This window comes from Ambystoma mexicanum, chromosome 9, assembly GCF_040938575.1.
Source record: "Ambystoma mexicanum isolate Mex_15411 chromosome 9, UKY_AmexF1_1, whole genome shotgun sequence".
NCBI lineage: Eukaryota > Metazoa > Chordata > Amphibia > Caudata > Ambystomatidae > Ambystoma > Ambystoma mexicanum.
Window position 1 is genome coordinate 1422865075 of NC_090931.1, and position 15839 is coordinate 1422880913.

At 42.9% G+C, this 15839-nt stretch overlaps 1 protein-coding gene across 1 annotated transcript in view; it reads left to right on the forward strand.

The window, feature by feature from the left end:
• RUFY4 (RUN and FYVE domain containing 4) overlaps positions 1–15839 on the forward strand; it is a 239506-nt gene that overhangs the window by 90889 nt on the left and 132778 nt on the right. The window contains exon 3 of the mRNA XM_069616819.1: positions 10805–10911. Coding sequence (XP_069472920.1) covers positions 10805–10911 — 107 coding nt within the window. The remainder of the gene's footprint in view (positions 1–10804; positions 10912–15839) is intronic.

Consider the following 15839-nt stretch of genomic DNA (forward strand, 5'->3'; position numbering starts at 1 on the left):
GAAGTATTTCAGTGTACGTGTACTAAGATTTTTCCATAAAAGAATTATGCTATCAATTCTTGAGGCTGCACTTAACATTGTCACTGCCATTAGAGATAGAAGCCATTTATTTCACACTAAAGCTGGTCCTCTTCTATCTTCCAGATGGGGTTATCTTTTTATTCACTACATTTGTGTCAAGCCATCCATTTATTTTCTTTTTGAGAATAGAAAACATTTTGAAATTATGGAAACGGGCCATCTTTCAGAGTGAATATAATTTGGTGTACTATGAATCACATCTTTTTTTCAATTAATTTAAAGTTTGATTTTTTTATTTGATCAATTGATACATTTATGTAAATAAAGCACATTTTAACGAAAAAATTTGTTTTTCTATCCAAAGAGCGTTTTTTGGCAAATGTGTCAATTTCTAATAATGAATCAAACTTTTTAATTTGATCCGGAAACCCCAAATAGAGAATGGCGTGAAGAGAATGCCTGCTTCCAGGGTAATTGTACTATGTGAATAAAGAAGGCAATAGTCATCCAGTGGTGCGTACTCAAAACTTATCATACACAATACTACAAAAAATATGTGTATTACCATACAAAAATATATACATACAGTATCATCACAATTTCATACAACTTTCTACACATTCACATGTATAATTATACATTTTTTAGAAGTGTCCAAATTTCCAAAACACCTATATAATAAAGGAGATCCTACAATCTAAAACAAAGATCATTCCACTGATGGTACGTACAACTGTATACAATAAAGTCAAGATCAGGAGTACACATGCGCTATGCGTCTTGATTCGAACAAACCAGATCTCATTCCAGTTTTAACCCAACATGTTTCTTTCTTCTCCAATAAATATTAGACATTCTGCAGGTATGATATCAAACGATCATCTGTCCTATTAATTGGTAACACTTCCAATAGGAAACCAATGCTGTGCAATATAAATCTTCAGTTTTTCTCAGCCAATTCTCTGGACACATGTAGATCATGATATCTCAATCAGTAATGCGTCAACCGGGAACTTCCTTCTAAAAATTAAAAACAATAACACGCAATTACAAATAAGCACCACTATGAACTATCATAATCATGATTTCTTTTTTGATAATTAATGTGTTGATTTATGTCACATCTACATTTTAAACCATACCTGTAAATCCATTAAAATGTATGAATGGTCACAACATCATGATTGCCGCTGACACTTTCAAGGTGTCTACTTCAAAGGCATATAGGGTCCTTACAGTTGTATCTCTCTCTAGAAATCAATCACAGGACACATAAACTACATATTGACCTGTATTTTCAAATCTAGAACCATTGAAAAAGTTATTCAACTTGGTATCAACTAACTCGCACTTACCACTATATCCCCCAATGAGATGTGTGGTTAAACACTATGTTTGTGCTCTGTTACCATCTCAAGCCGAAAAACTGAGTGTCATGCTAAGCACCACGAGAGATCCCAAAATTTTGGAAAAAAAGTCGCACTCCTCACCCCAGAATGTCACATCGCTCACCTTGCATGAAACACTTTGTATTCAGGAGCCCAATATTCACTCCCACCAACTGTCGATCCACATCAAAAAGGTCTCAACCTCACTACTCTTATTTATGCCTAAGAAGGATGCAAAGCCCACGCATCAGTAAAACTTCAACATAGCCTATTTAAAATTACAACAACAACCTGCATATTTTCCTTTAGCCATTCACAGAGAAAGACGTGGTCAATTACCGTGCTGTAGCACACTCGTGAATATGAACCATAAACCGCTCCACCAAGGTATTCGGTGCAGCGGCAGATGTCACCTCTGTTTTTTTCTAAGTTTGTAACAACTGCTCACGCCTCATGTAACCTTCATTTAACAATTGTTACGCGGGTCACATGATTAGTGAACTGCATGCATACCTCTTGAAGATTTAAAGGCGTATGCTCACATACTTCTGGTATGCAGTGCTCACTTGTTCCTTCCGTCGTCATCACCATAAAGACTTTTGTTCCAAACAACATATGTTTACATCCACCTAGGCCATATCCAACTAGATTCACAGCCAAAATACAGCAACAACACGGGGCCTCAATATCTGACAATTAATTTAATCAAGTAACAGTCTAAAATGGAAAATATGTATATAAGGTCCCTTGTTCTAGTGACCCTTAATACACAAAGGTGTTCACTAAGGGATGTTCATTATGACCCCACTGCCTCGTACTAATGCTCAAATGCCATATAAATGCTATCTCGGCCTGAAACTGGATGCATAGTAAACCTCATGCGTCTATAATAGGTGCATAATCGATCCCAACAGTAATGTAAGCATTTGCAACTCAATATTCTCAGTTAGGCCTGTAACATGACTATTAGTCATATACATATGTTGTTGGACTGCCTGCAGCAACCTCTTATTAATAACCAGTTGGTAAGGGCCTCTGACCTTCAATACCACCATCCACTGGAATTCCATGAAAGTATGACATTTATCCATGAAATATTCAACTAGGAGTGCAGTCTCAATGTGATTTTTAAGGCAGCTCCTGTGTTCAATGATGTGTGTTCTACTTATTTGATTGGTCTTGCCCACATACAGTAAATCAAATGGACATTTGATAAGGTACACCACATTAGCCATGTTACAATTGTAAAGTCCCTTAACATCCACAATTTAGATAGGCCTAGGCCCACAGATAGTATGGTGCTGGTGAGATCACGTACTGAGCAACTACCACATCTATGATATCCCATAATAGGTCTCATACCACATAAATCTCTAATACTGCGGGGTTTGTTAAATCCAAAATTAATGTAATTGCGAATCACCAAATTCCTAATATTCATACTTTTCTTAAATGCAACCAGAGGTAGGGTCTGTGTATTATCAAAACGTTTCTTCCAATTCCTGCTGATACACGATTTAATCTTATACGACAAATTTGTAAATGTGTTAACAAACACTACTTTGTTAGAAACGTCCGTTTTTTTGTCTCTCCTCTAATAATGATTCCCAATTATTGTTTGATGCTCTTTTCATGGTCGCTTGTACCACTTTGTTGGGATACCCTCTATTTTCAATGTATTGCTCAAATGGATAGTCTCACTCTTAGAATGGTGTCTACTACTACTGTTGTGTCTCAGACGTAAGAATTACCCAAATGGTAAATTGTTTTTAATATGCTTGGCATGAGGACTTTGATACTGGAGGACAGAGTTCTAATCTGTCACCTTATGATACGACCGCACCAATAGACAACCTTCTGCACTAAAGATTGTCACATGCAGAAAATGAACCTCAATCGGACTCATCAAGTAGCTGCACTTAAGATATCTATTCTATTGATTTAGCCAGTTCACAAATTCCAACGCCAATTCTTCTGTGCCAGACCAAATGATAAAAATTTCATCAATATCACGTTGTCAACCATCTATGTTGTTCTTATAGGCATTGGTGTCACTGCATGTATTTTATTTTTCAAACTTGTTCACATATAAATTGGCTAGGTTGGGAGCCATTGTAGCCCCCGTGGCTGTCCCTTCTGTCTGGTGAAAAAATTGGTCTTGGTGAGGACCGTTTCCAGACACCACATGATAAATCCATTAGTCACTAGATCTTCATCAACTCTACCCTCAAGGTTCTCACTGATCACTTCCAAAGTTGCCTGTTAGGGTATACCATGATTCAATATCCAAAGCAATCAAGGTCTGACTTGAACGATCAAATGGTCTACCCTCTATTTTATTGATGACACTCCTCGTATCTAGTACAAACAAGTCAATTTTCAATATAAAGGGATGTAGCTAGACATCGGCTTCCAACAATGAAGACACATCTGAAACATTAGGGTGGCCTGGGAGATTAATTACATTCTTGTGAATCTTAGGTAAGATGTAAAATATTGAATATGTGCCCCCCTTTCTCACTAAATATTCTGCTTCTTGTTTACCTATCCATTCATGTTCTAAAGCCTTCTGAACTTTGAATTCTACCACAAGTATCATTTCTGCAGAGAAACCATGTTGCAGTTTACAATAGCTCACAGTATCAGACAGAACCTGTTCACATTCCTCAATATAAGACTCTCGGTCAAGAATTACCATAGCACCTCCCTTAACTGCTTGGCGGATAATGATTTCCTTATTCCGTCCCACTTTACTCAATAGGTCCACCTCATGGCGACTCAAATTAATATGTTTCCAAGAAGATTGAGTTTCCAATTTCTCTAAATCAGCCAAGATTTTTTCTCAAATAGTACCATCCTGGAGAACGAGTATATGCAGTCGGATAACAAGTGGAAGGGTTTCTTAACCCAGAATGATTATTACATTTGTAAGTCTCACAGGGCCTCATTACGGCTTTGGCAGTGCTGCCTCCAAAACCGGGTCTGGGTTCCCTGAATGGGGAATTACCGGGCCATTCCGTGTTTGGAGGGCCCGGTAATTCCTCCCTCAGGGAACCCGGGCCCGGACCTTCCCCATAGGGCTAAATGGGAATGGGTGCAGGGAGCTAACAACGGGCCGATTACGACCGGCCAGTTGTTAGCTCCCTGGTCCTCTCACAGGACCCAATAACAACGCCTGGTTTTACCAGGCGTCTGTACCGGGTCCCGCAAGGGGACCTTGTAATCAGGCAGAATGGGAATAACGGGTCCGCATCCATTAGCGGACCCCGTTAACCTATTCCGCTTGACTCGTAATGAGGCCCACAGTCTTTAAAACATTCTTGCAAGTGTTTTTTCTGCAAAAATTGAAATAATTCTATACTAAATAAGTAGCCATCATGGTATTTAGTGACCAAAAAGCCCAAACCTTTTTTCAGTACCTGATCTTCTTCCTGGGTCTCAGAATATTGGGATAGATTAACTACCACCGACTCAGACTCTTTTTTTTTGCATCTGATTGTGTAGTCACTCATGTCTTCTATCCCTGCATCCTAAAAAAGGGATTTACTGCCTCCCCTACCCCTCGCCACCACAGTTGCCACTGATGCCTGGGTAATTATAACCGGTTTCGCCTGTTCTATTACTCGAATTCATCACATAATCTGCATTTACATATGGAAAACTTTTCTCATGTTTAAATTGACTCAGATCTTTTTTGCGTCTATGAATTCTTTCATTCATATTATCCATATTGAATTTGTTAATTTCTTTTATGTAATTTTCTAGTTTGGTCTTAACATCATTCAATGGTAACAACACCTTAATATCATCCTTAATTTTCTTCAAGTCTATTTCAATTTGTTTGGGAACTTCTTGTGCTGTTGCAATAATAAGTATCAGCCAATCCCGAACACATTTGTTGGAGATATAACTCAGTTTGATCTTGAAGTTCTCATGGTCTTAAAAAAGGGGTGGTTCATTACATAATCGTTCTAGATTTGAAAATACAGGTCAATATGTATTATACATGCTCTGTGCTTGATTTTTGATAGAGGAACCCTAGATGTCTTTGAAGTAGACACATTGAGAGTGTCAGCATAGTCATGATGTTGTGACATCCATCAATTTTGAAGGATTTACAGGTATGGTTTAATATGTAGGTGTGACATAAATCAACACATTAATTGTGAAAAAAGAAATCATGATTTTGATGGTTCATAGTGGTGCTTATTTGTAATTGAGTGTTATTGGATTTTAAAAAGAAGTCCCTGGTTGATGCATTCCTGATTGAGATATTGTGATCTACATGTGTCCAGAGAATTGGCAAAAAACTGGAAAAACTGCACAATTATACTTCACAGCATTGGTTTTCCATTAGAAATGTTAGCAATTAATAGGAAAGATAATCATTTGTTATTACCCCTGAAGAATATGTAACATTTATTGGAGAAGACAGAAACATGTTGGGTTAAAATTGGAATAATATCTGGTTTGTTGGAATCAAGACGTGTAGCTCATGTGTACTCCTGATCTAGAGTTTATTCTAGACAGTTGTACGTACCCTCAGTGGAACAATCTATGTCTTAGATTGTAGGCTCTCCTTATTTATATAGGTGTTTTGGAAGTTTGGACACTTCTAAAAAATGTATAATTATACATGTGAATGTGTAGAATGTTTTATGAAATTGTGATATTGCTGTATATAAATGTATGTACACACCACTGACTCATCCCATCGCTATCTACGCTCGCAACCTGAGACTAGGCTCCAGAATCCACCCGTCTTCTACTGAAGCCAGTAGCATCTCATGCTCTCGTCATGCACCGGTACAAATGCGCCCGATCTAGACTGCACTCGCCTGCACTCACTGGAGTCAACCCTGCGCTTTACATGTCAGAAATCAGAGACTGGCATCCAGACTCCCTCCTAAGACGAACCTCCAGGGCCACTACCCTTACTCCAAATTCTCACGACCCGCCCATGACCACACTCCTTCACACATCCGAACCACAGTTCTTTCCACGACCCCTAACTTACCTACACCCCTGACTACATGCCATATCAAGGCAAATAATAAGAAGCTCATTGGCGCCCTGATCCATGCTCGTTCCCTTTCAGCACACGCCCTTGATATCTCAGACATGATTACTTCTAGTAACCTTGACTTCCTGGACATCACAGAAACCTGGTTACATAGTGCATCTGGACCCTCACTGTCCATTGCAGTGCCAGATAACTACTCCATCATTAGACAAGACAGAGACACCAATCAATCGAAGGCTGGTGGATTAGCAGTCATCTTCAAAAGCTCACTTGAATTTAGGATGATGCTAACACCCAGATTCCATCTGCTGAACTCCTATCCTTCAAGTTACCCATCTCCCCCAACCAAACCATCACAGTGCACCTCCTATACAGGCCTCCTGACCCTATCACCTCATTTATTGATGACATGTCATCTATCCTTGCCTACAGCACCAAGCCCAACTCTCAAATCCTCCTACTAGGTGACTTTAATTTAGGACACCAAGATGTGAATGATCCCAAAGCCACTGACCTCCTAAATACTCTAATAGACTTTGACCTCTCCCAACATATCCAAGAGCCCACTCATATCAAAGGACGCACCCTTGATTGGGTTGCTGATCTTACTGCAAGCTCAACATGATCTCGGTGACTCCATGCCTTTGGTCAGACCATTACAAAATAACCTTCGCAATTAACTCTAGTCCACAAATCGGCAAGCCCAATCTAGCACCTGCCACTCAAACCCGCAATAAGAAGGACATCTCTTCTGAGAAACCTCTTCCCATCCTCCTTCCTCTACTTAATACTCCCCTGACCACTAGCTCAGACCCTACAGTCTTAGTGGATATTTACAACCAGGCCATGCTCAAAGCCCTTAATACTATTGCACCACTAAAACTACGTAAACAGAAACAACATTCTCACCTGAACTCTTGGTTCACCCCCCCATCTCACAGACTTACGCAAAGAAAAAAGAAAGGCTGAAGCCCTTTGGAAAAATATACCTTCCCCGGTCAACAAAATCAACCTAACACAGGCCTCCTCCACCTACAAAGCTGCTATTTTTGCAGCCAAAAAAGATGTCTACAACAAACGTATCACACAGGCACAATCCAACACTAAGGAACTTTTCAAGATCCTCAAGGAATTGCAGTCCCCTGTAAGTGCTCTAATGACTTGCTCACCAGACGCGGCCTGGTGCACGAATATTCAAAAGGCACTCCTGGATAAAATTGCCTTACTGCAAGCGAAAATAAATGCTAAAAAGAATAACCTCTCTGACTTCACCTTGCACACTCCATCATTCAACCTCCCAGCTCCTTCTTCAAAGCTTAAACCTTCAAATTGCCAAGGCGACACCTGCGCTGCACCAATCATTAAAGAAGCTGTGCATGACCTTGTGCCTTTTATCTCTACTTTCATTAATGCCTCCTTCAGATCAGGCATCGTTCCAGATAATCTAAAGGATCCCTGGGTCATCCCTTTAATCAAAAAACCCACCCTTGACCCAAGCAACCCTGCCAATTACCGGCCCATCACTACGGTACCATACCTACTAAAAATCCTGGACCGCAACGCGTACCTGCAAATTCAGGCATATCTTGAATCAAACCAATTACGGGGTCTCCGTCAATCGGGCTTCCATCCTAAACATGGCACGGAAACCGCCTTGTTAGATTTAAAACCCCAAATTGAGGACCTAAAAGATAAGGGAAAGCTGGCACTCCTCCTTCTGCTCGATCTCTCAGCGGCATTCGATTTGGTGGATCATAAAATTCTCTACCACCATCTCAAAACTGCTTTGCACTTTTCTGACTTTTTAGAAAATAGAACCATGAGGGTCTTCTCTCCTCTAGCCTCTGCAGATCCTGCCCATGTCCCGTGCGGAGTGCCTCAAGGATCTTGCGTATCTCACACATTATTCAATGTGTTTACCAAGCCTCTCTTTGACATACTTGACTATCTGGGTGTCTCTTACACCAACTAAGATGACGACACCTAGATACTCATCCCCATCTCTGGAGAATTTGCTCTTGACGCTAAGGCTCTTAATGACATCTACTCTATCATCCAGGCTTGGATGGCTCATCATGGGCTTTGCTTTAAGGATGAGAAAACGGAGTTACTCATCCTCGGTTCGCACTCCAAATTGGCCACACTAAATCCAGCTTACAAAGCATTCACCATAGAAAGTAACATCATCAACGTGTCGAACACAGCAAAAACCTTGGGCATCCATCTGGACGCAACTCTCTCCCTAACTAGACAAACCAACGCCGTAGAGTCGGCATCTGCATACACCTGCAAACTTATCACAGCATGCAGACTCTTCCTGAATTCAGAGAACTGCATAATCCTAGCTAGAACATTAATATTGGCCAAGATAGACTACGGCAACGTTCTCTACCTAGGTATCAGTCAAAAAAACATTGACAAGCTACAAGTTTCACAAAACAACGCCATAGGGGCGGCCCTCAACATCCCTATAAGATCTCAAATCTCAGACATCAGACGTAGCCTCCACTGGCTCCCCGTCGGACCGCGAATAGCCCTCAAAACCTTTGCCTTAACTTACAAGGCTCAGAACAACCTGGCGCCAGTTTACATGACTAGGCGTTTCTCGCAGCATGTCACAAGCAGACCGCTAAGATCAGCTTATGTGAACACTCTCACCATACCCAGATTTAAGCTGCAGTCTGCTGGGGGTTCAAGTTTCCCAGTTCGTCCATCTAAACTCTGGAACACTACCCCCGCCACACTCAGAGCAGAACCTACGTTCATCTCCTTCAAAAACAAAAACAAACTCTGGCTCCACAAGCTTGATGAGCCCACTACACTTTCTACATGGGCACTGAACCCTAACTACTTCAGCCCTGAGCACTCTCTCATTTCTTTCCTACTCCAGCTCCATTTCTATATGTATCCTGTACTCAACGTTTTTATAAGCTATGCTTTAAGCCTTTTGTATTATCCTGACTAAGACTATGTCACTGTTGTAACATACTATGCCTGCTTGTAACTACGGCTGCACACTATAAATAAATAAATACAAATACAAATACAAATAATAAAACATATTTTTTGTGGTATTGTGTATGATGAGGTTTGAGTATGCACCATTGGGTGACTATTGCCTTTTTTGTAATGAATCAATTCATTTTTATAAATAAAACTGGCTTTTAAGGGATCACTTTCATTCATTAAAAATGCATTTTCTAAACAAATATATATATTTTTTTGTGAAACATTACTTGTCAATGCAAACATTTTTAGGGAAAGTTTGCTGATCAGCGATTCGCCAGACACACAAATATCTGTCAGAAACATGTTAATGTCTCTTTTGACAGCAGTTAATTCACCTAGCACTACCCATGTGTCAAAGAGGCACTGATGGAATAATACAGGCCCGTGCTAACAATGTCTATGCAATAAGAAGACTATAGAAAATGTGTGTTTTATTTTTTAATTCATTCATTTGGGTTTGTATTTAAACATTAGTTTTCCACCCGCAAGCCTCTGAACTTCAAATGTCATTGAATAGAGTGCATAATGTTAATCCTACTCTCTGAATGAGTGCATTTGTGATGCACTCATTGTGTGAATTGGGCTGCTATTGTTTTTGGTGCAAGTGAGGAGATGTGCCACTTGCACACAAAACAGTTGTGAGAATCTTGCCTATTCAGTTTAGGAGATATTGGGCATCATTACGAGGTGGGCGGTTAGGGATTACCGGCACCGGTAAGGGCACCAGTGCCTGTAATCCCTTACCTCCCTACTATGAGTTCCCTTTGCGGGTCCTTCCTTAACACCTGTTTTGACCAGGCGTTAAGGACGGGACCCGCAAAGGGATACCGGGGTCAATAACGGTACTGCAATTTGCGGTACCGTTTTTGCTGACTTTCCCCTTCCCATTGAGCCCTATGGGGGCTCAAATGGTAATGGGGAATGGCTCTGGTTAATGAGGAATTACCGGTCCCGTTGACCTTGGAATGGACCGGTAATTGCTCCATCCACCAGACCGGAGTCGGTAAAATTTTGGAGGCAGCCATGGCGCTAACAGCGCCATGGCTGCCTCCAACCTCGTAATGCGGCCCATTGTAAGTGTTATGACGATTTGTATGCTGACACTAATCCACCAAGAACTCAGCTGGAACCATAATATCTATTTTACCTGAGCAAATATTCAGTCACCATTGGCAATTAGTTTCCGTCATTGCTGACATGTACCAGCAGAACCATTGACTATAGGTATTCACCTCTAACTCTCCAACAAAACTGTTAAAATGCTGTGCCAGTCCCACCTCCATATAATCTTCTCATCCATTTTCCAATGTTTGTTTTTATGTAAAAAGTGTGTTATCCCATGTTGTTATTTTGTCCCCCATAGATATAATTGGAGAGCTGAACACAAATTACAGGGAACGGAATCTCCCAGTCACTGATGGCAGTCCAGAACTTTGCAGGCTATGTGTACAATTGGAGTTTCTTCTTCAGGTAATGTTTGAATGTCACTGATGGCAGCCCAGACCTTTGCAGGCTCTGTGTGCAATTGGAGTTTCTTCTTCGGGCAATGATTGGATGTCACTGATGGCAGCCCAGAACATTGCAGGCTGTGTGGGAGTTTCTTCTTCGTGTAATGATTGGATGTCACTGATGGCAGCCCAGAACATTGCAGGCTGTGGGTGCAATTTGGGTTTCTTCTTCAGGTAATGATTGGATGTCACTGATGGCAGCCCAGTCCTTTGCAGGCTGTGTGGGAGTTTCTTCTTCGTGTAATGATTGGATGTCACTGATGGCAGCCCAGACCTTTGCAGGCTGTGTGGGAGTTTCTTCTTCGGGTAATGATTGGATGTCACTGATGGCAGCCCAGAACATTGCAGGCTGTGGGTGCAATTTGGGTTTCTTCTTCAGGTAATGATTGGATGTCACTGATGGCAGCCCAGTCCTTTGCAGGCTGTGTGGGAGTTTCTTCTTCGGGTAATGATTGGATGTCACTGATGGCAGCCCAGACATTTGCAGGCTGTGTGGGAGTTTCTTCTTCGGGTAATGATTGGATGCCACTGATGGCAGCCCAGCACATTGCAGGGTGAGTGTGCAATTAGAGTTTCTTTTTCAGGTAATGATTGGATGTGATTACTTAGAGATTATTAGAACTGCATTTGAAGTAATGCATAGTGCTGGTCTCCTCTTAACAGGCTTTTGCAAATTCTTGTGATACATAGCGGACCTATACGATGTGTAATTAACCTACTAGCATCACAGATAGCACGCTCATATTGTGCCCTAGATGGTGACAGCTGAGTGATTCTATGTAATAATATGATCCTCAAAATAGTTACAAAGAATTGGCAACTATATCAATATAAACTAGCTATTTTCATTTGTTTTATTTCGTCAAAAGTCAAGACCTCTCTCACAAATAAATGACTTGATGTGTTCATTTTCAGGTCAGTATATCTGAAAGCTGATATTTTCTCTTTGATAATTATGTAATACATAGTATTCATGTCCATATTTTACTTGATACCCTGATGAGTGGATCGATCAAAGTCCTGTATTGGCAATGTAAGAGTGTTTAATGTGTTGAATGTGCCAGCTGAGAAGTCTGCCAGATTCTGGTGCTAAGAAGTCATGTATGATGTCTTCATGATTCCCTGTGTATTTATCTTGTGTTTGTGTTTTGGAGACTCCCTGTCAGGAACACAGGGTGTTTACATAGATGCAGAAGGAGCACGCATGTTTGGGCAAGCTTGTTCTCATGCAGTAAGTTGGGGGAGCGCACATGCTATTTATATGGTGCTAACCCATCCAAACTTCAATGCACCCCTGGGTTATTCTTACCCCTTACCTCTATTCATACACAACGGTATAGGTTGCAAGTGGTTTCTATTGGATAACAATCACTGAAGCATAACATGTTTGATTGACAATGGATAGGTCTTGATAGTGTATCTTGTTTTCCACAAATAAACAGTCTTTTCTTATTTAAGAGTTTCTCTGGTGCTAGTCAGTGTTCCAATGATTTGTGATATGTGTTGGGTGCTATGTGATATCACCGAAGACCTTTCCATGTGTATATGAATCCAGGTACACGGCTAAAGTCATTCCAAGCCCATATTTGCTTTTATCCAGTCCAACATTTATTATAAATATCCAGCAAATGAATCCCCCAATGAAATACTGAAGGTGTTCTGTTGGGCATTGTAGTCATAGGAAATGTGAGGTTGGTTCTGGCCCTTGCCGCTGGTCACAAACCTTGTCCAGTTTTATGTACACGTTGACCATTAATGGTCCATTCTATAATCATTGTTTGTGGGTGCCATTATATGTAAGTGCATATATATCTCTGGCACACCTATTTGTACTGCCTTCCAGAACTTCTGTGATCACCGCATATGATATTTTATAATTATCACCCTAAAATGCTTGTCAGAGCAGCAGGAAATCATCTCTTGTGCCTTATACAAGGAAAGGAGGTTGGGGAGCATCGTACTGGCCGCTTACTGGCTGGCCTTGCTCTGGCCACTCAACGCGCTCTGCAGACTGAACCTCTCTATCCTGCTGCACTCTGTCTGGCGGCTTCCCTGAGAGGCTAAGTTATGGCATAATTGAACTGGCTTATAAGCCTCTCACCTCGCTCCATGGATCTAATCTCACAGCACAGATCCCTCCCCTACTCTGTGGTCCTGGGTTTGCATGGAGACAGGCAGATGAGCAGCTGCCTCGGGCACTAATCGACACCTGTGATTACAACCTGCAGGCAGGCCTCGCCTCATGTCCCCCCCCACACCTGTGATGGCCACCTGCAGGCAGGCCCCACCTCATGATCCCCCCAACACCTGTGACGGCAACCTGCAGGCATGCCCCACCTTATGCCCCCCCACACCTGCGACGGCAACGTGCAGGCAGTCCCTGCATCATGACCCCCCAAAACCTGTGATGGCAACCCTCAGGAAGGCCCCGCCTCATGTCGCCCGACCCCTCAACACACTGTGGACCGATAGACATAAATGAAGTAGATGTGAAATGAAATGCCACCACACGCTGCACACTCCAAGTGCACCTTAACACCCATCCATTTGTCATGCACACCACAGCATGCCACATGCCATTGGAAGTGAAACATGACACATGCATGCATGTGTGCATACACATGAACAACATAGGCCAGCATCATGGACATAGAACAGAGTAAGCAAGAGTGAAACTTGTGCTAAACCATCGAGACCAGACATCACTTTGATTTTCAATGAAAAAATATATATTAAAAACAGTATCTAAGTCAGACTCAGTGACATTAAAAAATTAAATCAGCATGAAATGAATCAATAAATAAAAGATTGTCAAGAAGAAAAAACATTAGATGTTAACAAAATAAAACTGAAATCAAAGAAGTAGTCCATGTCCATAAATGTAGGTCCAAATGAAAACAGAAATGAAATGAAACACGTTCCTTCGTGGAGAACGGAAGAAGAACTGGGAAAAAGAAAACTATGTACAAACAACTAGGGTCCATTGTCCCAAACCATGCCCAAAAATCCTGAAGAATAACATTAACAAAGAACTATGTACAAACAGTGGAGCAGAGTCCAATAACTCCAAATAAAAAATAAAAATAAATGAAACCTACACCTAAAGAACTATATACAATGGCAGCGGGCTAGTCCTTCAATTCACCATGTCCCCTCAAAGTCTCGGCCAGGGCATCCTCGAACACTGCATCCACTTCCCCTCGGCGGGCCTCAGCTCTCCCCTCAAGGTCTTGCAGGGGCTCCAACATGCTACTCCGAAACCCTCTGCAAGTCTCCTCGAGGACTTAATCCCGCCTCTCTGCCCGACGCATTGTATTCTCCACCCTGGCCATGGTGAGTCTAGCCTCCTATGCCCGCTGCCTCTCTGCTCCGATCTGCTGGCCAAAACGCTCCGACATGGAAGACATCCTTGTTGTAAGGTCCACATTTGCCTCCTGCCTGATGGCCGATACAGGCCTCCCTGCCATTGAAGGCCCCGAGCCCTGTAGGGTCCTACTAAGAGCCTGCTGCCGCCAGATTGCCCGGTACCTGCACCTCATGAACTGCCTCTTGGATGATGACAACCCCAGGAGCTGTTGTGCATGTGCTCTGCTGCTTTGTGCCTGCTCTTCCACCATTGCCACATGTCCTGTCAGCGGCTGGATCTCCGTGTTGACCACCTCTGCTGATCCTCCTTCGACTCCCAACTCTGGCAGGGATGTGATCTCCACCAGACTGGCCACCTTGGTTGGGACAGGTTGACAGGGGACCCTTGTGGTATCTGGGCCAGAAGACGGCAAGGAGGAGGACTGGTGCACAGAGGAGGCAGACGAGGAGGGGGTCACATAAGTGGCCAGCCCACAGACCCATTGCGAGACCAGGAAATGTGCTAGCCAGTTCAAGAGACAACAGACCCCATCATGATGACGTGCAAGCCCCCAATTGGTAGTCCTGCACATCATCACAGATGTTGCCTGTATGCCTCATGACACCGGCTAGCACAGGTTCCACCCTGTCCCGAATGGCGACATCTGCAGGTATTGGTGTTTCCGTTTGCGTAGAAACATCCGCCACCTGCGGATGGGTATGGTCTGAGGCATGCCCACAGGTGCATACTGATACAGTCGCAGTCGTAGGGGCAGGAATTAGCACAGGCACCTCCACGGTGACCTGCACTGCCTCCGGCCCCTGAGTCTGACCTGCACCAGTCACACCTATGTCATCACCACCGCCGGGGCACATGGACTGGGCTGATGTGGCCTCCTCCTCTCCCTCCCCCGCCAACCTGGATGCCTTCCCACTGTCTTCCGCAGTGTTTGCCCCTGTGCGGGCTCTCACTGCCGAGGAGTCCACGACCAACTTCACCCTCTTGGGCCTCCCCTCAGCAGCTGCAGCCGTTGTAGCAGACACGGCATCAGTCTCCTCGCTCCCGGAAGATGACAGTACCTGGGAGGATGACAGGGCCCTGCGTCTGTCCCTGGTGGAGGCATCCCTGCTGCCGTGCTCCACAGTGCCTTCTCTGCCCTCTTCTTCCATCGTCGCTGTGGATAGGGAAAAATAGTACACAAACATCAGGGTACTGATCATATGTGTGTTTGTCACAATGCAAATGTAGATCAGTGGCACTGTCAAAGGTCACAACCATCATCACCATCAACATCACACAGGGAATTGCTATTCACACTCATGCACAATCGTGTCTGTCATTTACACCAAACATTTCCATCCTTGGACAAGGCACTGCCAGCACCTCAACATTTTGCATTCAGCTCACACGCATCACCTGACAGTCATGAAGCAGGCCATGGAGCTATCACATCAGAGTGCAATCAAGGTCAAATTGGCAGCGTGAGGCAATCACACAGTCCAAAGCTCAAGTAACATACATCCCCAAGTGTTGGCCAGTCACAC